The sequence below is a fragment of the Leuciscus leuciscus genome (assembly GCF_965113295.1).
Source record: "Leuciscus leuciscus genome assembly, chromosome: 14".
NCBI classification, from domain to species: domain Eukaryota; kingdom Metazoa; phylum Chordata; class Actinopteri; order Cypriniformes; family Leuciscidae; genus Leuciscus; species Leuciscus leuciscus.
In genome coordinates this window covers 6,313,194-6,327,374 of record NC_138738.1, presented here as the reverse complement: position 1 = coordinate 6,327,374, position 14,181 = coordinate 6,313,194, and the positions used below count along the sequence as shown (strand labels likewise).

The following is a 14,181-nucleotide window of genomic DNA, read 5'->3' as shown; positions in this document are numbered from 1 at the left end:
GACTCATGTGAAGATCATATGACCGCCTGAGATCCAACATGGCTCGCGTGCTGCTCTTTTATCTGGTTACCCTGTCGGGTGTTTTCGCCGGACGGTATTTTAATGAGAACGAGCCCTGCTACAGACCCCAGCCGAGGAGAAACCTACAAGGAGTGAAGTATGACAGACCGGCATTTTTCTAAACTTTATCAAACTTACGTTGGATGTGATTTATATGTGATTTACGAAATCCGACACTTAGGGCTGTGTCTCAAAATCTAGTGAGCTGCCTTGTTCAGTCAGGCTACTTTCGAGTAACGTAATCCACACTGTAGTGTAGCCTATGCTAAATATACTTTGAACAAACCACACGTGTAGGTTTTAATAGGTTAAGTTACTTCTTTTAAAACCTGTTATAAAAGGTAAAATAAATGGTAATAAATGTTCTAGGTAATCTCATGTTGATAAATATGCTAAATAATTGAAGTTATTTCCTGTAACTGTCTTTATGCTAATGTATTTCCTGTTGTGCTTGACTTACAGTTGATGTTATATATATTTTGGTCCTGGCTCATATGGGTTATGTTCGGAATAACTGCAACTTTGACTATTTTTGTCAAATATAAAATGTGAATTTTCTGCTTTGAACTGATTTGTTAAACTGTTCAGTATTGACAACAGCATACTGTATCCCACAATGCAATGCACTCAAATTGACTTTCGATTTCCAGCGTAATGCTGCATGAATCAGTTTTTTCCATTGTTTGGTCATCTCATTTTAATTTTTTGGCTCAATTTTCGCCCAGTGTACTACAGGCGGCTCACGTCATGGCAATTCGGCACATGAAATTATTAAGAGAAAAACACAGCAGAGTGGTGAAAAGGTAGCCATCATGAGACCGTTTGACACCTGTTTCTATTATAATTATAGATGTCATGACCTCAAGGTTCATTTCCCATTTTTGGTTGTTAACTGAAGAACAGATGGCCTGTTGCATGAGGGTTTTTTTGCTGGATTTTCCTACATGGCCCGTTGCTGCTTGCTGTGAATGCCCTTTCAGTGTTTTTGTGGTCAGTGAAGAATACACAGTATACGTAGATGGTTGAACACTGGTTTTTCTTGTGTTCTCCAGGACTGGACCACGCCCTTATGAATATATGAATTTAAAAGCCATCCCCAAAGTATGGGACTGGAGAAACATAGACGGAGTCAACTTCGTCAGCACCACACGCAACCAACACATACCCCAGTACTGCGGCTCATGCTGGGCACACGGAAGTACTAGTGCGTTTGCAGGTGAGGGAAAATGTTGTTAAAAATGTTAAGAGGCAGTTCGACCAGGTTTGTGTGTGTGTGTATCAAAAGAGGTTCAAGAAGGGGTGCTCAACCACCTAAAAAGGAGGTAAAACTAAAAATTGGTTGGAGAAAAGGTGCAGCACTCACTAGAGGAATAAACTAGAACTTTTAGAAACATTTTTTGTTTTTCTGGTTGAAAGTCTCGTCAATCCTGATTGCTATCACTAAGATAAGTGGTCTTAATGTATTTATATGCATATATATCGTCTGTGGAAGGTGTAGGACCATAAAATGTTCGTCCAATCATTGCATTCGGTCCTACCTGCCTGTTAACGTATGTATTTCCATACCTCTGCACACCTGCTCGCGCAGACATCACGAGTCATCAGCGCGTTTCATGCTATGCAGAGTTAGACAGACGTCAGTCACTGAGCACCGCAACCGAAACAGCCGCCATAGTTCCTCCTGAACCAAAACGATTAGCTTATGCTGCGTTCACGCCATAATTTGGAAGAGATGGAAACACGTGACGTTATACTCGGAGCAGTTCGTGACTCAAATTTATCTTTCAATGGCAACACTATCAACGGCGAAATGAACCTGCAGCAGTCAGGTGGTACAGGTCAGAGCTCTTTAAGTTATGTTCATTATTATTGTAATGTTATGTGCTTTGAGACATGAGGTAGTTTAACACCGTCTCTCGTGGCGCTTTTGTTTGCTCCCTGTTGTACGCGTTCATGTGTTCCGTCAGGACCACTATCGCTAAATACGATTGACAATTAGCATATAGTTTGGGTTGGGCGGTATGGTTCTGTTCTGGGCAAGAACTCCCTGCGCATCTATCCAGCCTAGCATGGATAACAGCCGGGAGAGCAGCGATAACCCCCCTTAGGGTAAACAGAACAGAATCAACATGAATGTATTGCAGATATTGATTGATTAATTTCGAGAATTTAGTCAGATTCAGAGGGGAATCAGAATGCCAAATCCTGACTGGACGAGAGAAGGAGCTGGGGAGGGAGGAGAGTAAATAGCTCCTGAGAAACGCGATAGCTGCTGATAATACTGAAGGAGCTTATATATGAATACAGTGATAGGCATCATATTCCTATAAGTAGATGTGGATCAGCTGAGTGTCAGCTGATGTGAGCTTGACTAACGTGACCTGCCAGAACTGACGCTACGCTTGATTTTTGAAGGAGGTGTGGCTTTGGAGACCCTCTGATAGAAGGGTGGGATCTTATGTTTTCAAAGCTAGTTCGCTATTGCTAGCTTCTCCGAAAATTGCCTACCCTACCCCTTTAAAAAAAGGTTATGGAACCATTAACCGACGACATTCAGACCTTGGGAATGGCCGTTACCTGTCTTTAACCGGTTTTACTGGTTTTTAACAAAAAAAGTTCCTGTGAATCACAAATGGAAATATTTAGTAATATGTCTTGGATGTTTTTCCCCCACGAAAAACCACAGAACATCACCAGCCCTATTATAGCCTCATAATTCAAACAACCCTATTTTAGCCACATTCAGGAAAAGCACAGAATGACATGGGGTGATAGTGAAGAAAATCATAAGGTTGTCTAATCATTAAAAGTGCAATGGCCTGGATATGTCATGTGCAGTTATGGCATTTGTTCTGTCTACCACCTGACTCTCATGTGATCTGCAGTTATGACCTAAAGGTGTTTTCCTGATCTACAAGTTTCTGCATGTTTGAGATGAACCAATTCAGCATATTTGTGAACATGATACTTCCTCTTAATCATTACTTTAAAGCTTTACTGACACTTTCCACAAATACTATGAAGTACATGTTTGATGAACTATTACATATTAACCAACCATCAATATTAGGTAGGATGACATCATCTATTTTGTACGGAGCTCTGCACGTCAAGCTGGGAAAAAATATATCGAATTAAGAATTCATTCCCTTGTTTTATTAATTCGATCCCTCGTTTTATTAAACTGTGGCCACAAATGAACAATTTGTTTCCTCGTTTTGCTAAATCCTGGCCATGTTGTAATAATTTGATACCTTGTTTTACTTAAATCAAAATAAGAGAACGAATTAGAACAACGTGGCCATGATTTACTAAAATGAGGGAACTAATCAATAAGTTGTGGGAATTAATTTTTAATATCTGGCTACGATTTAACTAAATTGAGGGAACAAATTAGTAAATCATGGCCATGAAATACTAAAACAAGGGAATGATTTCTTAATCCGTGGCAACAATATTTAGATATATTTTTGTCCATGTCATGTGCGGGGCTCCATAATTTTGGTAACAGCCTTGGGGGGAAAAATGCAATAAATAAAATAGTCATATATTTAAAAACATGTATAAATATTTTGTAAAGGTGAAGCACCTCTTTTTCTTTTTTTTTACTGTTTTCTTTTTACTGTTTTTTTGTCAGCTTATGTGACTCTTTATTTTTTTTAGATCGTATCAACATCAAGCGGAAAGCGGCATGGCCGTCTGCCTATCTCTCTGTCCAGAACGTGATTGACTGTGGCGACGCGGGCTCCTGCCATGGTGGAGATCATTCTGGCGTGTGGGAATATGCAAACACTAAAGGCATTCCTGATGAAACCTGCAACAACTACCAGGCCAAGGATCAGGGTAAAAAAGTTGTCTGGTTGAGCATCTTGCTAAATTGGATATGCAGTCAGTGCTTGCAGTTATAATCTAATGTGCATTTCTGTTTTTTCAGATTGTAACGTCTTTAATCAGTGTGGAACCTGCACAACCTTTGGCGTGTGCAATGTTGTAAAGAACTTCACTCTCTGGAAAGTTGGAGACTATGGCTCAGTCAGTGGGCTGGACAAGATGAAAGCTGAGATCTATTCTGGAGGACCTATCAGGTATACAGACTGGATTTGTACGATTAGGTTTTATATTTGAACCAACATTAGGAGATTTTTTTACACGTTGACACTTTTTGCCTTTGTAGTTGTGGGATCATGGCAACAGAAAAGCTTGATGCGTACACTGGCGGCTTGTATTCTGAGTACGTACAGGATCCCGGTATAAACCACATCGTATCTGTTGCTGGTTGGGGCGTTGATGAGAGTGGAGTGGAGTACTGGGTCGTCCGTAATTCTTGGGGAGAGCCATGGGTAAGCAAAACCTGAGAAGTTATGCTGGTGAATCCCTCACACAAGTTTAGATGTTGAATGTATGTCCTGCTCTTTTGTTATTTAGGGAGAGAAAGGCTGGCTCAGAATTGTCACCAGTGCATACAAGGGCGGCAGTGGGAGCCAGTACAATCTCGCCATCGAAGAGGACTGCATGTACGGAGACCCCATCCTACCCAAGAACTACCTGTAGATGCCCGTGACGTGTTTTTCATCGAGACAGTGCGGTCTTCAATCAGTCCAAACTTGCCATATTTTAAAGGGCATTTGTATCCAGGGCAAGAATGATCTTCTGATGCTGCCCAAGATCAGTTGCAGAGGTTTTAATAGTTTTTAGTGAAGATCTCAGGAATGATTTATCAGAAATTGTACAGATTTGTTCTTGTAATTCTGCATTTGTTGGCCTCCTTTTTTTTTAAATGGTTTTCTACACCACTTAATGAACACAAAGGGAAAAGAAATCCATTGTTGTTTTTTTTATACTAGGAATTTTCGCATTTTAGGATGTTTTTAATGGCCAAATGATCATCTAATGACTTGTGTGCCGATACGTGCCTAAGTTTTGGGGTTTGCAATGATGTTTTAAAAGCGAAAGTACAGTTTGCTTCTTTTTTTGATGAGAATTTTGCTTTCAATCACACTCAATAAAAGTCTTATCAGGTTTTACTCCAAATGTGTACATTTGCTCTTTATTTCATGTTATCCTTTCCATAGTGTACTTTAGAAACTAAATCTAACCAATCATTTAAAACGGGGGATTCTTGCAAACACATTTAAACAGCAGATAAACCTGGATCAAATTAAGTGCGCTTGCGTGAACTTCAATGACCTTTTATGAAACCGCTTTAGCCCCGCCTTATTTGTTGGGTTCATTCAAGTCAGATGTTGGAGATTAATCCCTGCTTTTCTTAGTGTCTTTTATGAAACAGGCCTCAGGTCAACTCACCAACATCTGTCTGTTTTCATAGCCAGTTAGTACACCAGCATAACTCATCAGTTAGTACAGCAGCCAAGGGCCACACCTTTAGTTTTAACAAATGCTTTGGACCTTTGATTCAAGATTAGAATCTGAATCTGATGAGAACTTTAAATTGCAAAAGCCCTTTATTCTGTTAAAACGAGTTAGTTTGGGAATGTTTCGAAGAAACACAACAGTAAAGCTGCCCAACAAAGTAAGTCATTTACATCAAATAAATATGGTATCTACCTTTACTATAGGAATATGTGAACTGTATATACAAGCCACTGTACATAGTGAAGTAAAGTGCAAGAGAAGCTTGAGGAGCTGTTTGCACTTGAAATGATGACTTGTAGACTTTAAACATGATTGTATTAAGGTGGTATGAAACATAAGTTACATAGTCTTATATGTTGTGACATATCCGAAAAAATTTAGGACGGGACTTGATTTTGTCCATGGAAAACTTATTTTGCTAAAAGATTATGAAGGCACATGAATTAAAAAAATAATAATTATGTGCACAGATAAATAATTTATAATAAATACTAGAATGTTCCAAAAAAATTTGCCAATTTTGATTTCATGGTGACTTTAATAAAAATAAACAAATTCAATATACAAAAAGGAAAACCAACATCACAACTTGTTTAAAAGCAAAATAGAGGCTCTAAGAGTTATGACCTCAATACACGCATTCAAAGTTCAGCATTCATGTCAATATTTTGAGAACAAAATATTTTGGTCAAGACAAAAGTTATGTACACTGAAATGGGCTGTCCGTCCATGAAGAGTGCTCCGGTCTGAGTGGATCCTTTCCTTTTTCAAACGTCCCACCAATTTCTAATGTGGTTTTAGTTCATCATGATAAAGTTGGATTTGCAGTGAGCTACAACACAAAATTATAGATTAATAAGAAAGTACTGTATGTGTAAATCTGCATAATTGTGAATTGCATGCAAGTCATGGTTCTTCTCGATCAGTTCCTGGAGGGCCACTGTCCAGCAGAGTTGAGCTCCAACCCTAGTTAAACACACCTGAACCAGCTAATCAAGGTCTTCAGGGTTACTAGAAACTCCAGTTTGGGATCTGGTTGGAGCTACACTCTGCAGGACAGGAGCAGAGTTTGACATGTGCTCTTTATGAATTTATGCCCCCTTAAAGGTATAGCGGAGGATGTTTTACTTCCTGGTGGGTAGTCTAAACTATTGGTCCTCCTAATTGTCAATCATTCTGGTGAATCAATCAAACTTTTCAAAAAGTGGAGAGGGCGGGTCTTATCTAAAATTTGGAAAGATCCTCCGCTATACCTTTAAGCCTGCCATTGACGGAATTTTCCATCATTTATTACACAACCGGCAATCCATGTTTTCCATATTCATATGGTAGGGGTCGCTATTAATCTCCGGATCAAAACACAGACAGAGAAACAGAAAAAAGCGATAGACTTATGCACAAGTAAACTAACGTGATCATCAAACATTCACCAGCATATAAATCAATAATGTTACTGAATCCACAAAGAGATACAGGACTGAAGCTTTGGAGGTGTTGATGGAAGCGATTTACTCCATACTCCATCCACCAATCTAAATCTAATCCAGACAAAGTCTTTGACAAAAACGTGATTTTCTCTTTTTGTTCAAAATGTTGCTTTTTTTTAATTGAAACTTACTCACATTCAAGTGTTGATAAAAAAAGAATGCATGAAGATAGTTTAAATGTTTAAAAGCAGCGGCTCTGTTCTTTCTTCTGATATATTGCATGTTCAGATATTTATTAAAAAAAAATTCTGGGGCCTGGAGGCCATGACATTTTTGTGAAAACGATCAAAAACACTGGCGCTGGCTAGCAACTTTTTTAAAAGGTACTTCCTCAAAAAAAACACCTGTGGTCAACTCACCAATGAACTCAGCTACAGGGTCATGTTCTCCCTCCGTGCGGATTGTTCCCGCTATGCTGTCGTTTTCTAGGATGGGCAAAAACAACTGGACAAAGTCTGAGGTGTATGGAGGCGTTATCACATCTAGAACCTGTCCAAATTGAAAGCGGGACAGGAAGACTTTAGAGAACCAAGCTCAGACGTGAATAAAGCACACAATATGCATTCTATTAAGAAATGACCTGAGCTTCACCTCTGTAACAAAGTATCTAATGAGTGAAATATCTGTGTTGAGCTTCTCCAGACATTTGCGGATGTAGCTGACCACTGGAAGAACATAACCTCGACTCAATAGGTGAACCATACGGTCCAGTAAGGTCTTCTTGAGCTCCATCTGAAATAACAGTCAGAATTTAGCTATGAAATTAAGCACTGGAGGTGGAAATAAAAAATGCTTTTGATTTTGTAGTTTTTGCAGCCTGTCTCTTACAAACCTGCTCCATGACATCAAGCTGCGAGTGCTCTGTCTCAAACAGTTTGATGAGCAACTGCAACACCTGAGGATGGAGGAGCGGATGGCATGTGCTGATCTGAGAAATAAAGACAAATTTATTCTTAAAATATGGCGAATCAGTATCTTCATAATAATGGTTTGGGTAGTGACCAGTTGGTATCTTATTGGTATGTTTGGACCCCAAATATAATAGTTTGACATTGAGGTTAGGGTTACCTCATCCAGCAGTGCTAGATGGACAGGAGTGTGGTCTGTCTGTAACTGAAAGTAACGAGGCTCAGACACCGTCCAGTCGACCCACTTCAGCACTCCCATAGCTACCACTGAAAACCTGCACACAAATACAGAAATATCCACTGTTTAGGCCTGGTTTCACAGACAGGGCTTAGATTAAGTCAGGATAAAGCCCTTAGTTCAATTAGGACATTTAAGTTACTTTCAGTAAAGACCGCTCAAACATGCATTTTAGTCTGGGACTAGGCATAAGCCTTGTCTGTGAAACTGGAGGCATAAGTACACTACCATTCAAAAGTTTGGGATCAGTAAGATTTTTTTAAGCAAAGACAGTAAAGTCAAAAGTGACAGTAAAGACACATATATTGTTACAATATAAAGAGACTTTCAAAAAACATTTAAACGGTAATGTATATCACACCATAGAGCATGTACACTTCCCATATGCAGACGATATCAAGTGCACTCACAATTAACAGCACTGAAGGTCATAGGTGCAATTACACTGTGCAAAAATTCTGCATCTGAGGAGATTATACAGCTTGCTTTGGGTTTCACGTGCACAAGCATTAAAGGGATAGTTCTCCCAAAAATGAAAATTCTGTCATCATTTACTCACCCTCACATTCTTTCTTCTGCTGAACACAGAAGAAGATATTTTGAAGAATGTTGGAAACCAAACAGTTGATGGACCTCAATTACTTCCATAGCATTTTATTAATTTTTTTTTTATCAACTGTGGGTCTTCAAAATATCTTCTTTTGTGTTCAGTAGAAGAAAGAAACTCATACAGGTTTGGAACAACGCGAGGGTGAGTAAGTGATGACAGAATTTTCCTTTTTGGGTGAACCATCCCTTTAAAGATAAATGTGTGTACATACCTTATGCACTGGTATAATGTGCTGAGTTCTGCTACTAGCTCAGTAGCTCCCTTGTTTTCATTGCAGCAAAGATTATGAACCGTCTCAATGGCCTTTGAGGTGGACTTCAACTCATCCTTATTTATATTCACACGCTTGTTCTAAAATAAGAGTCATTTTATGTAATTAACCACAACATTTCTGGAAAACAAAAGGACTGACAATTAAGTTTTTAAATATATGTGAAAAGTGTATTTATTACACACCTTTTTCCATGTTTCCACAACACTAGCGGCGTATGCTAAGATGTGGATGTATTTGTGCTTGTGGTCTTGGTTGATTTTAGCTCCGGGTTTAAATAACGATAGCATGAACAGATCCAAGAAGGCAGGAACTCTGATCTACATGTTGAGAAGAGCAGTTTAGTTAACATTGATTTAGTCAATACACTTTTCTGTAGGTTTTTGTTAAGCTAGGGGAACAAAGTGTTAGAAATATAGCAGATTTGTGTGCATTTTAAAACTTCAAGGGTTAGATCACCCAACATTTTTTATTCTGTCATCATTTGCTCACCCTCATGTCACTCCAAATCAATAAGACTTACATTCATCTTTGGAAGACAAATGAAGATGTTTTCAATGGAATATTTCTGTCCCTCCATTGAAAGTAAGTGGTTAAATCCAAGTCTTCTGAAGAGACACAATTGCTTTATATGATAAACAGATTTAATTTAGGCTTTTATTCACATATAAACACATTTGGTAAATGAAAGCTCAAGCATGCTTGCATGACAAGCAAGTACGGTTGAGCTTCAGTTTACCGTATTTGAGCCGTATTTGATCAATGTTTATATGTGAATATAAGACTAAATTAAATCTGTTCATCATGTAAAGTGATCATGTCTCTTCAGAAGACTTTGACTAAACTGCTTTTACGATCTCTTTATGAACACTTTGAACCGTCAGAGGTTTGGGTTCATTTAAATAGACTTTAAATGGAGGAACAGAAATCATCAAAAAGATCTTCATTTGTATTTCAAAGAAAAACAAGTCTTATGGGTTTGGAACGACATGAGGGTGAGTAATTAATGACAGAGTTTTCATTTTTGGGTGAACTATCCTTTTAAACATGAAAATACAATGGGTTAGAACAAGAAGTATTAAGGATTAAGGCCACGTTCACACCAAGAACGATAAGAACGCCGATATAGTTCTCGTTTTTTGTGTGAACGGGCTTTTATTCTTCTCTGCATTTCTCCTTTGCTCTTGCTTGTTTCCTAATCTAGCTTTCTGATAAACCTGGCATTGTATACTATAAATATTGTTGGCTTATGTTCCTCTATAGTAAGTCACTTTGGATAAAAGCATCTTCTAAATGCATAAATGTAAACAGATTCTGACCAGCTCTACAGGAGGTGGATCCATGCTACTGAACATCTTGAATAGGACCGTGATGTCGGCTGGGTTCAGAGCCCCTTTGGACAGCATGGCACCAAGAGCCTGGCATGCACGAGGGTATGCAGCAGCTGTGCCCAGCGCTAATGTGATCTGACTGGCATCATGCCCCCTAGACATAATAATAACAATGTTATTGATTTGTTTGCTAACTAGAAGATCAATAAGGCAGATCAAACAACTTTTTCTACACAAATGCACCTCTCATGGGCAAATTTCTGTACTTCCTGTCCAATTCGCCGCATTGCAGAGCCGCCCTGCTCCTCCTGAGCGAGGATGGACATCATAGCCTGAGCAAACAAGTATGTGTGCTCACCGTGACACACCATCTTCTGCTCAAAACACACACAAAAATTAGATCTGATTATAAAAATGCAATCATAAACATATACAGTGGCCTTACAAATAAAATAAAAAGAGTTTGCAATACGCACAGCGAATTCAGGCAGATTTTTCTCCAGGTTCTGTTCTCCTCCATCCAGTAGTGTGGCGAGAGAAGTTCGTAGGACTCTGGAGAAAACCTCCAACTGTTGGCAGGCTGTGGACACGCTTGTGATCTCTCCTTGGTATCCTGCATCTGAAATCAACTGCGCACAACATACACAAACAAGAAACGTATTACCACTACATAAACTGATTCCAGCAATCTGAACATCTTTGACTCAGTTCAGCTCATTTCTCTTTTACCTTGACAGTAAAGTTGAGCATCAGACAGTCTGGATGAGCCTCAGCCAGTTTGTAGAATAGATCTCTCCATGTTGTGTGTGCTATCATCTGCTCCAGCCATGCTGGTGTCTTAACAGAGACGAACACTGCATTCATTAACCTGAACAACTCAATTAAACGTTACGATGAAACGGAAACAGCCACAAATCTTTTCTTCAGTGCGTGTAATAATGGATAATAAAAAAAGTAGGGCTCAGGCATTGGTCGTTGATTGGATTTTGAGATGTGGCCGTTACTGAATCACTCACAATAAGATCTATAACATGCATTTACAAATTAGATATGGTGAATTTTTATTTCCTGTCATCTTTAATGTGAACACAAATCATGTCTGGCTAGTGTTTTTGGAAATACAGTAACTAATATTAAAAAACGCTCACCTCTCCCTCAACAGTGAAGATAGAATCAGCTTTCTGAGGGTCAAAGTGTTTGATTAAAAGACTCTTTAAATGATTCTCTACACGCTCCTGCACCTGCGCGGGCTCCACACCTGCAAAGGGGAGACACACAGCTTTTTTTATAATAGGTGAGAGTGTGACTCAATTCTCAAGCTGTCTTGTTCACACTGTTTCAATTTAATCAGCTACTTTTCTTTTCCCGCCTTAGCGTTGAACATCACCTGTAACCATGGTGACAGTGTCACGCGTCCAATCAAAGCGCGAGTCCATCCGTTAATTTACCGAACGACAACGACAGAGGTGTGGAGAAATGGAAGTATAAACGCATTTATATTGAATAATTGGGCAACATATTGACTGACCCATCTGGATGAGCCACTCCGCCAGTAGATTGACCGTCTGTGCAACAGCAGAGTAGTTCTCTGAGAGCAGCTGGATCACATGCTCAGGTGAACCTCCTGCCTGGAAATACCTGCGCAGACAGGGACACAAACACAGCTGCACTCACCGACGACAAAGCTTTATCCATGGAAATCACCCCTTTCTTCATTTGGTTGACTTACGTTTTCAGGGTGTTAAACACGGTGGGCTCCATTATGTAATCTCTGCTGGAGAATTTTTGCAGACACTCCTCCTGAACTTTTCCATCAGTCTCAGCATCCGCGTATCCATCCTCCTGGAGCGATAGAGAACTGTTAAGCAGATTTTAGTGGCTAAAAACTAATTTAAGCTATTTAACGAGATTTTAATGGTTCAAATTATCATAGATCACATGTGCATATTACAATCCAACATATTAACTATTGTTACTGAAATCTTAGGCTACATTTAAGTTAATCATCTGGATTACTATTGTGTTCACGGACATCTACGACAGCTCTAGCAATTTTTGTTGTTGTCGGGCGGTACCATAGTAATATTTTGTCCATGTAACGTTACTTTGTTTTATTTGGCATCACGGTAGAATCGTGGATTTTTAACGTACCACGTTATTTGAACTACACTAGAGTTCGATATAAATAATGATATAAGAAAATGGTAAACATGGTACAACCACAGTATTTAGTAAGCGTATGAAAAGCAAGTCTTGATTTTATAAGTAAATTAGTAGTTAGGATATCAGATTATAATTCTAATATCTTGGTGTGGCTAAACTACCATGTTGCCGTCGTGACCCTCCCATTCTCCAACATTGCCGTAGTATTCTTCGTCCATGAAGAGAAATAAATGGAATTATTTTAAACAGAAAAGCGACTGTTTACAAAATACGTACGAGAACACCGACCGGCGCGTGTATAATACGTAATTTGATAAGGGAGTAGAGCGCCGCCTGCCGGGCTGGCGGAGACTTCAAACAGCGATAAGGACAGTTCATAGAAGCCATTAACAATCTAAAATGGGAGGTACTAAATATTTATAAACAATATTATTTTATTCCTAAATATGTTTTTTGAAATACAATAACAGTCAATGTCATTATTAAGGTGTAATTATTGCCAGATCCGCTGTTGAAGGGGCACTAGACCGGCCTTGTCACGTGGTATGTGTTACTTTTTGCTTTTTTCAGCGCTGTTTCGACGTCGCCATTTATTACAGGTTAATGACTTTTTTTTTTTTTTGAGTTTTCTGAGGCAGAGTTAGGGTGATTAGACTTTATGTAAGTGATAGATTTAAACTTTTATTTCTAAGAATACTTATCCATGGTTAAATGTCACCTTAGGATTTGAATGCGACAAAAGTTATTTTCTTGTAACGTGTGTCGCCCAGTGGGGGTGTTGTGGTTGTAAACTCCTAAACTGTCAGAAGAGCCATTTTGACTCCGCTGGTTGAAAACATTCTGCTCACACAAACCAATGGAAACTTTAGTCAAAAGTCAAGTTTAGAGCCAAATGTTATACACACTCTGTGTTTATGGTATAGAGAAACTTGCGGCGGGATTACTTCGGATAAACTGTATTCTAAATAACAATTATTAAAAACACTCACAATAATAAACTACTTTTAAGCCAGTTTAATGTAATTTAAGTTGAAACGACTTAAACATCCAAGTTTTACAGTGTGGTCTGCTCAACCAAAAATATTAAATGGGATTTTTATGGGTTTATATAATAATTTCGACCAATTGTTTTGACTTTTTTGAAGAAGAAAAAAAGAGGCTAAGTTGAACAACTTGAAGGATGCTCTACAACTGCGTTATATTATATTACTCATATATATGTACTGTTCTTCAGTCATATCAGATGTAGTCGGTATCTCTCCGGCAGATGGCTCCGAATGAATCTGAGTGTCGAGAAACACATTCAGTCCAGCAGGTGTCCATGCAGTCCATGTCGAGTTGAGAGTGGCAAAGGCTGAATAAAAGCTTCCCAGTCCCTTCAAAAAAGGCATGGGCTCTAAATAACTGTAGTAATCAAACTTCAATAAAAATTAAAGGTCAGATTTTGATCTAAAATAACCAGCATTGACATGTCTAGTGTCATGAACTCAAGATATGTATTAGGCCCTTATTACTCTAAATTATAAACCTAATATTATTATTTTAAAACAATAATAATAATAATTGACAATGGCTAAGACTTGTAGAACCCCAGATCTTCTGTCAAGAATAATTGTTCAGATTCATTTTGTTTTAATAATGTTTGTAAAATGATCAGTTAAATAATCTAATTCTGCATGGATTTTAATGAGATGAGCTGAACATCTAAATAACATTCATGAGTTGCATATGCCTATTGTG

General features: G+C 38.6%; 2 protein-coding genes across 2 annotated transcripts; one reads left to right on the top strand and one right to left on the bottom strand.

Annotated features, from left to right (window-relative positions):
• Positions 1-5,091, top strand: ctsz (cathepsin Z). The gene is made up of 6 exons (XM_082136538.1): positions 1-157; positions 1,113-1,276; positions 3,724-3,903; positions 3,995-4,145; positions 4,235-4,400; positions 4,486-5,091. The coding sequence occupies exons 1-6, from the start codon at positions 39-41 to the stop codon at positions 4,609-4,611; spliced, it is 906 nt and encodes a 301-aa protein (XP_081992664.1). The 5' UTR covers positions 1-38; the 3' UTR covers positions 4,612-5,091.
• Positions 5,092-5,951: 860 nt separating this feature from the next.
• Positions 5,952-12,761, bottom strand: nelfcd (negative elongation factor complex member C/D). The gene is made up of 15 exons (XM_082136412.1): positions 12,603-12,761; positions 12,008-12,120; positions 11,807-11,916; positions 11,427-11,536; positions 11,008-11,115; positions 10,755-10,907; positions 10,522-10,652; positions 10,267-10,432; positions 9,133-9,267; positions 8,888-9,027; positions 7,989-8,103; positions 7,753-7,848; positions 7,512-7,652; positions 7,280-7,409; positions 5,952-6,265 (listed from the first exon to the last, which is right to left on the bottom strand). The coding sequence occupies exons 1-15, from the start codon at positions 12,657-12,659 to the stop codon at positions 6,231-6,233; spliced, it is 1,740 nt and encodes a 579-aa protein (XP_081992538.1). The 5' UTR covers positions 12,660-12,761; the 3' UTR covers positions 5,952-6,230.
• Between the last annotated feature and the right edge of the window lie 1,420 nt (positions 12,762-14,181).